Source organism: Lolium perenne, chromosome 4 (genome assembly GCF_019359855.2).
Source record: "Lolium perenne isolate Kyuss_39 chromosome 4, Kyuss_2.0, whole genome shotgun sequence".
Lineage (NCBI taxonomy): Eukaryota > Viridiplantae > Streptophyta > Magnoliopsida > Poales > Poaceae > Lolium > Lolium perenne.
The window spans coordinates 178,419,381-178,429,109 of record NC_067247.2 but is presented as its reverse complement, the minus strand read 5'-3'; the positions used below and the strand labels follow the sequence as shown (position 1 = coordinate 178,429,109).

At 44.8% G+C, this 9,729-nt stretch overlaps 1 protein-coding gene across 1 annotated transcript; it reads right to left on the bottom strand.

Moving 5' to 3' along the window:
* Positions 1-6,932: 6,932 nt before the first annotated feature.
* Positions 6,933-8,660, bottom strand: LOC127294587 (transcription factor JAMYB). Its single transcript, XM_051324438.2, has 2 exons — positions 8,136-8,660; positions 6,933-7,741 (listed from the first exon to the last, which is right to left on the bottom strand). Exons 1-2 carry the CDS (start codon positions 8,543-8,545, stop codon positions 7,177-7,179), a joined length of 975 nt encoding a protein of 324 aa, XP_051180398.1. The 5' UTR covers positions 8,546-8,660; the 3' UTR covers positions 6,933-7,176.
* Positions 8,661-9,729: the final 1,069 nt, after the last annotated feature.

The window sequence follows — 9,729 nt, the reverse complement described above, 5'->3', positions numbered from 1 at the left end:
ATGGTGGAGGCGTATATGTAGTGCGTCCAGGTAGATGCATGGCGGATCGCCATTTTTGGCGTGGAGCTGGAGGTAACCGCGCCGGATGTCTCGTCTCCGTCGGGAGAACCACACAAGGTAGGGCGTGCAGAAAGAGGAGTTGAGGAATGGCTAATTTGAGACTTAGATTCGCCGTACAAGCATGCAACCTTCCTTCTTGAATTGCCAATAAGAAATGGAATCTCGATCGGAGATTGAACACGAGCGACCACAACGATCTGCCTTTTTTTTTTCGAGGTGTGTACCACTGCGATCTGCCGAGGCCGCTGCTTTACAATCGACTAAGCTTAATTGGGCCGAGAATGTTTGACTGATTCTAACAAGAGATATGTCGATCGACTCTACTGGAGGTCCAGCCCACCATAGTATAGAAACATTTTTTGAGGGACCATAGTATAGAAACTTATGATTGAGAAGAGTGCACATCTACGATTTTTTTTTTTTTCGTTTATCTCTCAAATTTATAATACATGGACTTGAAATTTTGCATGTCACTGAAAAAATACAACTAAAATGTGTAAAAAATATATATAAACAAATATATATATTTAAAATTCAAACAAAATTCAGAAAAAAAATCGGAGCTATTTTTCTCACTTTATATCACATTTTTTGTGAACTGCAAAGTTTTAAATCCATTTGTTGTATGGTATAAGAGATATAAGAAAGAGAAGTTGGCTAAGAGGAAAAGATGGCCTAGCACGGATCTTTGACGCACCTATTACCAATAAAGATAGAGTTGTGCACTAAGCAGCTGTTCAGAAGTCCACATTAGTCAGTTGTTGTTGTTGCTTTGTTTTTCGGCTAGGAATAATCCAATCACACAAATGCATAATCACTTTTTCAAGAAAATGCAAGATTCGCATGCCATAACACTAATCACCCATTAGCCTTGGCCTTTTGCACTAAGTACATATCAGTCCTTTTAAGACCCCTAGATGCCCATGATTTTTTTTAGAATTTACATGTGTTTCTATGGTATATCCAATGTAATGGTTGGTGTTTTTTTTTTGTATATATACAAGGAGAAAACGTTAGAATGGACCTTCGGTGTGTAATCACGTGACTGAAATAAAATTTCTTCTTGTTCCCTTAGTAGTGCATAGATGATCATTTGTCAATTTTTGCCAGATTTTGAAGGCTGCAAGAAACAAGAGCATATGACACACAATTTTATGTGAAAAATCATATGTAGCCAAAATGCCCTCATCGCAAGATTCTTGAACAAAGCCTGAGAAAGATCTTAGGCCTTCCACAACGTTGCACCAAATCGTTTGGGTCTTCATTTAGCGGTGCCCTCACGTTGTGACACTGGTGCCCGCATCAAAGTTTCAGACACATCAGATCACCTTCGTGCTCCGATTCCGAAATCCATCTGCCATTAAAATATGCATATCCTCTACTCTTACCAACAACTCCTCTCCGCTAGAAACCTGGACATAGGCACGGTCAAATCTATTTTATCTATATAGTGGGTCCCATATTTATTTTGAGGCATCGACCACGCTGTGACAGTCGGTGCCCTATTTTTCTCTCACAGCCTCTTTGCTGAGGTGGCAATAATTTCAGGGCGTGGGAACCGGCCACGTTGTGGAGGGCCTTACAACATGTGTTCTCAAATATAAAGTTATATGTGTACACGCCTAAAGTGCACACAAATGGCTTCCTAGGTCCGGGGAACTCTTTATTTTTTAAAAGCATATTTATAAGATTCAAAAATATCTATAAATATGCAAAATTTCAATGGGAAAATTCTTCGTATTCGAGGCTACAAAGAAGAAAAAACTGAAAATTTGAAATTGTGCACTATTCCCTATGATTAAAACCAAAATAATCATAATTTTATTTCGAATTAAGGTTTTCATAATTGACTACATACATAATATTTTAATAATATTTTGAGACTGCAATATTTTAACCTTTTTTTAATAAATGGGTACATAGAAATCGCTCTATTTTGAGTCTTCTACTCGCCCGAGGCTATTCAAACACCGATAGCCGGGGTTCGTATACAATTTGGATAAAAATAACCCAATAATGAAACAAATTTTAAATGTAGACCTTCCGCGAAATAAATTCACAAATGTAACTCTTTTGTGTCATGTCTGTCTCCACAGTGTGGCACCTTGGTATGGCTCTCTAGACTGGGCGTGGTACCCCATTGTGTCACACCATAGGTTGAGACGTGGGAAAAAGTGCGACGCCATTGGCTAGGGGCGATAGTTTATTTTTTTAAAAATAAAACTTTTGGTCAGTTTTGTGAAAAAAGCCAGAGTCGTACCCAACAAATTTTTTTGAAATATAACCATCTATTAAAAGAGTCAGCAAGCCGCCTCATGAAAAACTTTCCAGTCCCCTTCGGTACCCTGGTAAGGAAAAGAGTGCGTCTGGAACTTGCTGCTCTGAGATCAAATAACAGTTACATCATTTATCATCCTCGGAAGTAAAAACTAGGGGGCTCATCGTCCCAAATACAATCTAAACGATTTTCAAAACAGAACCTAGCTATCTCATGAGCCGCCTCATTAGCCTCCCTTCTGCAATGTTCAAAGCTCATATTAATATATCCTGCCGCCAGGATTCTACAATCATCAAAGATGGCTGCCGAGGACGTGGCAGAGAAACCCCCATCATTCATAGTATCAATCACCTGAGAATTGTCCGACTGGATGATATATTGATTTCCTCCCAAGAATTGTGATGCACTTAGACCTTATCTTAACGCATACGCTTCGGCCATAAAAGGATCAGCCACGAGCAGTACCTCTTTACAATTTGCATAAATAATTTTAGCTGTGTAGTCCCTTACCACTGATCCAATACTCCCATGACCTTGATCCTCATCATAAGCTGCATCAACATTTATTTTCAAAACCCCTTCCCTAGGTCTAATCCAGGATTCCTTCTTATTTATGATAGTATGCTTCTTTGCTTTCCAAAAATTTGTGGTTAACACACCAATTGACATTGCACTACGATGGGTAATTTGAAGTGCTTCTCCATGAGTAAATTGTCTTCTTTCCCACCATAAGTACCATGCTCCTGTCAAAATTAACTCTGGTAGCCCAATATTGTTTAGTGAAGAGCATAAGCCAAGGTTTAAGATCATATGTTGAATAACCTTTGAGCCAGATCGATCAACTAAGGAACTAGTTATAATCTCCGAAATACCCAGCCTTTGCCATACTTGCTGTGCACGCTGGCAAGTAAAGATCATGTGAAGGATGTCTTCACAATGTGTTTTGCAAAATGGGCATTGACTGCTCGTCCCTATATGCCGGTTTGCCAGGACTCCATAACAAGGTATCAAACCATGCAGCAATCTCCACCCGAAGATTTTAATCTTTGCAGGGAGGTGAAGACGCCACAATTTCTTCCATACATCATCTCCTCTAGATCCCCCAATATCCATCACATTCGGATTGTGTCTTCCAAATTGGTATTCCCATTCCGCATGGTACGTGGACCTTACTGTAAACAGCCCAGATTTTGTCGAATGCCACGCAACAAAATCCTCCATCCCAGTCGGGGACAGCGGGATTTCAAGGATTCGTGTCACATCTACTGTCCAATTTTTTTGGAAAGTAATTCCTCATCCCATGTTCCAGTGATAGGGTTTATCAAATCAGCCACCGTTTGAAGCATAATATTACCTCTCGGAGTATACACCTTACGTGTTGGACTCGTAGGTACCCAGACATCTTCCCAAATATTAATTTGGTCTCCTTCTCCAATTCTCCAAATACATCCACGCCTCAAAGTTTGAATGCCATAGAAAATACTCTGCCATGTATAAGAGCTTCCACTCTTGAGCTTTGCATTGAGAAGTTTACCATCTGGATAGTATTTTGAGCGGAGAACTCTTGCACACAAAGAATCTGGATCTTGCATCATTCTCCAACATTGTTTTGCTAGCATCGCTGTATTAAAAGTATGCAAGTCTCTAAAGCCCCTTTCTCCTTCGGAATACAAAGCTTCCACCACGCAGTATGCAGTCTGAAGTCTGAAAACAAAGTGTACGTAACCGTCATGAATCCCATTTTTGGAAATCCTCGATCGCAACCGGCCGGCCGGTCAAGCCAGCGTCCCCGAAGTTTCCGCAGAAGGGAAAGCTGCACCGACGTGAACGGTGAGCCAGCGCCAGATGGTCCTCCGGCCGGCCGGCGGGTCGTCCCGTCCCTGGCGTACGTACGACGACGGCAGCGACGGCACCGGCGACACATCGCTCGCTCGCCGACGTGCACGGAAACAAACCAGGCGTACGCGCACATCGGGAAGCAGCTGGCATGCGTCGACCTATGGCTATCGATCGACATGCCCATCCGTCGTCGACGACGTGTGTGACCAGCACCGCCCTCCTGAACAGTGAACGTGATCGACGTACTGTAGGAGCCTCCGAGTCTCAGCAAATCTTGGGCCCTCTCGCCGTTGACCCTTCCGTGGGCACCGGGTAGGCGCGCAGCACTGACGTGGCCGGCGGGCCGCCGGACGACCTGCCCGTACGACGCGACGTGGCACTTGTGCTGAGTTGTAGCCCGACCTGTGTGGATGAGATCATTTGCGCACGTGCCGCCTCTCGTTGTACGACCGCGCTGGGGTCGCCGGCCGCCGGTGCATGCATCGCCTCTCCGCCACCAGCTGGCTGCCGCCGGGCGGTGGCACGAAACGATCCCACACCGCCACTTGCAGTGTTGCACACTTGCACCGTAAAGTATTCTTTTTGTACATTTTTTTCTCTCTTCAACTTGTACTTTAAATACATTTTCAGGTGCACTTGATGATTCCTGCGCATAGCACATGTACGACGAAACAAAGTGCAGAACTTACCACCACGCTGCACCCCGTCTACACTAGTACGGAGTAGTATTATTTACTTGATTAATCCTCTTTTAAAACTTGCAAAGAAAGGATTTGTCTAAGTTTCACTGAGAACTAAGAGTAGACAAATCTCTCTTACGAACCTCGTGTGCAACAGAAAACCTTAGTTACAACATGTATTGTAACTCATGACTAGTACAAATCACAACATAATCATATGATTTAGGAGTAGACCAAGAACTAAGAGCATCTCTAAGTGATCCCTTAAAAACAATTACATGAGTTAAATTTCGGTTTATCTTCTCTAGCCCGCACCTAACAGCTCCTTTATCCGGTTTGAGGAGTAAAAATATATATAAGAGTCGGCCACCCGAAGAATTAAATATACTCGACCTCGACTCTCGACCGTGCAGAGTATATTTTTTTGCTCTCCCACCCGTGCAAGTGTTTTCCCCCTTCCACCCCACTCCGCCGCCTCCCGCCACACATAAGAGTCTCTCATCATTGCCGGAATCGACCATAGCTCCGTCGCCGTCGATCGATTTCTCCGATTTGGTGCAAAATGGAGACACTACGAGCTCAATGTGCATAACGAAACTGGCAGTGGGTATAGCTGCTGTAGTTTGGCAGCAGTGGAGCTAGCATCTCCGAGATCGAGAGATAGATCAGCGAATCCCGACTGACGTACTTCGGTCGCTGCAAGCTTGGTGTGCGACCAAAGACCGATGATGGAGTGGAATTTTTGTCAATTGAACCCCGCCGAGAGTCTTGCATCCCCACCCACCAAAACGTAGCTTCGGTGCTATCTCAACAACGTTGGCCGAGGATCTCACCTCCTCCGCCCGCCAAGTGTTTGTCTTTTTTGCTATTTTTTATTATTTTTTATGGTTTTATCAATCAAATTCAACATAGGTATTTGCATAAATGTAGATGAATGAAGAGGTCGAGGGAGTTTATTTTAGTCGACTATTCATCGCCGGAGGAGGAAGATGATGATGACTTCGAGATAACTGTGTCCCATTGAGCCAGAACAAGATGCAAACATGATACAAAGATTCCTCGCAGTGCATCGAGAACCAAGAGATCAATACTCAGGCGCAAGATGGTCTTGTTGAGCATCACTGATGCTCCACAACACATCATAGTTGTCTTTTGATCATTTGAACCATTCATGCAATTCAGTTACTTAAACCCTTTCATCTCTTTGGCGTCGAATAATTTGGTTTGTAAACTTAAATTTTATTCTTTCGTAATCCTTATATTTTACTTATTTGATCGGTTTGCATGTGTTTGGCTTCAATAAGTTTTGTTTCAAAAAAAAAGGGAGTTAAGTTTAGGGGTTTGGTTAGGATCCATTTTTCTTTAATTAGAAGGGAAAACATACTCCTCTAAAAGATACCTTGGTCGGATAGAGGACTAAATTATAAAACGATCGCTTAGAGATGCCCTAAGTTAATTCTCAGCCGACCAAGAATTAGCAAAACTACGAAATAAATACGTTAGTATGAATATTGAGCTTTTATACTAGCCAGCTAGTCGAAAAGCAAGCTTTGTTCGTTCCACATTGAGTTTGTTGATAGTGATGGACAAGTTAGTGCAACTGATGATTGTTGCTCTCTTGCAACAAAACAACGCATGCATGAACTTATTATACTCATTGATCCATTTACATGATTCTGCGTATTTCCTTCGGCTCTGAATACTTGTCAAAAGTTTAAGGCCCCGGCTGGTGGGAGTAACAATATAACGTGCATCCTTCTAGAAGGTTAACATTTTTTAACATTTGAGCAACTTTCGTTCACATATGTGCATGGTAGAGATATAGTGGAAATGCAAAGTTGATTATACACAACCCTCAAGCTTCCACTTGGGACTAGTAGGCAATATACAAGTCATGCCACGGAAAGTTGAAAATATGATGTGAGACAACTCTTCACGGAAAACTATTCTTGATAGGCTATTTTTTGTAAAAAAAAAGGAGTACAAGGATAAGAGATGCATACAGCTGGTTGCCAGTTTGAGTACTAAAACCAATCATCAAGTTGGTGTAGTTGTGCTACGATATGCATCAAACATAGTACTGTCATCATCTCTCCCTCTTTCGGCCATTGAGCCACACAAGGCAAAACACCCCTTTAATGGGGAAAAGGCACAAAAGAATAAAACATGATCCAAAAAAGAAGCTTGATGCCTTACACTTCATACATGAGTAGCAGTTAAAGTTAGCACTAGAGATGTATATATGTATGTATCTCTATTAATCCTATCATACACATGTATATATGTATAAAATCCCCTCCTCAATATAAATTGGAAAACTCATTGCATCTTCCAGATGTCCTCAAGGCTCCAGAGATTCTCAGCCGAAACGCCGACGTCGGAGAATCCCTGCACCCATCCGCTGAGCTCCTGGTCGACATGGAACTGATGTTCATCGTGGGGCTGGATCTGCATATGCGTGTCCCAGAACTCCTGGTCGACGTCCTGCATCCAGTGATCGCCGCAGTCAGCTGTTTTCTCGCCGCCGCCACCGGCACTGACATGGACATGCTGGCCCTTCTCCTCGCCGTAGAGCTCGGACGAGGTGAACGATCCAGAGGACGTCGACCTGCTGCTGGTGACTGCGCTGGCGGGGGAGGTGCTGTCGAGACATGTGTTAGGGGCGGTGGAGTTGGTGGCCCCTGATGCAGCGTTGGACATGTCGACGGCGGCGTGGATTCGCTCGACGAGTCTTGGCATCCAGAGGTACCTCATGGCGTCCTTGAAGGTTGCGCTTCCGACTTCGCAGTTGAGCTGCTTGGCGTGCTTCTGCACCCTTGTCCTCCAGTAGTTCTTGATCTCGTTGTCCGTCCGCCCCGGCAGGTGCTGCGCGATCTTCGACCACCTGCATGCATGCACACAGCTCGTTAATGGCGATTCGAGCTAATTGATCACTCATGGTGAATGAGGAAGACGCCGACGACGTGGACGTGGACGTGGACGTGTCGACGACGAAGAAGCGTGCGAACCCCGAACTGGTACAGCGCCGCCGGCGTCTCGCACCCATCCTGGGGTGAAGGTGACGCGCGCTGAGTCGGGCACGTCAGGGAGTCGATTAAACTAGGAGTGGGCGTGACACTGATGTGTTCACACGAGTCTAATCGATCCATCTCCCATCCAGTCCATGAAGCTTTCCAGCTCATCCGCATCACGTACGTGTCGCCCCAGGGTTCGCAGCTCAGTCCATGAAGATTAACTACTGCTAATTAATTAAGGGAGGAATTGAAAGTGGTAATTACCTGTTGCCCCAGCGGGAGTGGAGGTCGAGGATGAGCAGCTGCTCGTCGGCGGTGAAGTTGCCGCGCTTCACGTCGGGCCGGAGGTAGTTCAGCCACCGCAGCCGGCAGCTCTTGCCCGTGCGCCGCAGGCCAGCCGCGCGGGCCAGCGCGTTCCACCGCCCCTCGCCGTGATTCGCGATGTAGTTGATCAGCGTCAGGTCCTCGTCCACCGTCCACGGCCCACGCCGGAGCTCCGCCTCCTCCTCCTGCTCCGCCTCCGCCTCCGGCGAAGCCGCCATGACGTTGCTCCTGCGACTCGGCATCGGCAGCACCACCTCCATTGGCAGAGCACTCAACTCTTTACGAGAAAGAAAGATATGAGAGAGTGAACTTGGGTGGGATTCGGGGGGAGAGGGAGACCGGCACGCCATTTATAGGGCTTGGCAAGGCAAAAGGGAAAGTCGGAGAAAGGAATGAAGAAAGCAGCGGAGACTGGGACGAGAGCTTCCAGCTGCTGCAAGTGTGTGAGATAGAGAGGGTTCAGAGTTCAGACACACACTCTCGTACACACCAGGATCCCTTTGTTACGCTCGCAGTCGCAGTACGGGTGATACCGATACGTTGCCGTCTTCTACAGCTTACAACAGCGCCTTCTCTGATGTCGGACAAAATTGTGTGCTTGCTATCAACACGGCATGAGCTTCGACTGAAGAATATCGTCAATGACATGTAGTACAACTTTCTTGGTTTTAATTACCTAACATTCTAGGTGTAGCCAAAGTTTTAAAAAATTCAATTGGTAGTAATTATAAACAAAGTTTTACCGGAACTTTTCCGAAAAATTGTACTCACTCAATTCATAATTATCATGCGTTCTAGGTGTAGTCAAAGTCAGATTTTTAAAAAAGTTTCATCAAATTTATTGAAAAATATATTCATATCTACCATATACAATTAATATTGTTAGACTCATCGTAACATATATTTTAGTATTACATCCGATCGATATTACATGTGCTGACATTTTTCATACATTCTTGATTAAACTTTACAATTTTTTTACTTTGAGTAAACCCAAAACATGGTATTAAAAACGGAAGAATTATGGACATGTCGACATTCATTGAGAGAGACATAAGTTTTCAATTTATATCTGTCTTACAGCTGTTTATCTGGAATACATGACTACTAGTGTAAAGGATTAAATATGATGCCATTGCAACTTTCTATATGGGTGCAAAAATTTATTTATAGTTTGCTAAATTATAAACCACATAGCTAGCTGTATTATGTGTCAAACCAAACGAACTGGGGGCTCTCATTTTCTCCTTCCCTTTCTCTCTCCTCCCTCTAGTTTTGAGAGTCCTCTGCTCAGCCCCGGCTCTTCCCCTCGTCTTCTCCGGCGGCCGCGCCGGCCGGAGACGACGGGGGAGAGGAGGCCGGCTCCCTCCTGTACATACCTGTAGTAGTAGGTTTAAGTTTAGGGCTTGTCCTGGTGTTGCCTCCATGGCGTATGGCGTTATGCCGATGGGGATTTGGTCGCCGGAACATGCGAGCTGTCGCTGGCGGCTGGTGGTGCTGCTCCTGCTGTCCATGGCGCTCCATAGGTTGGAGA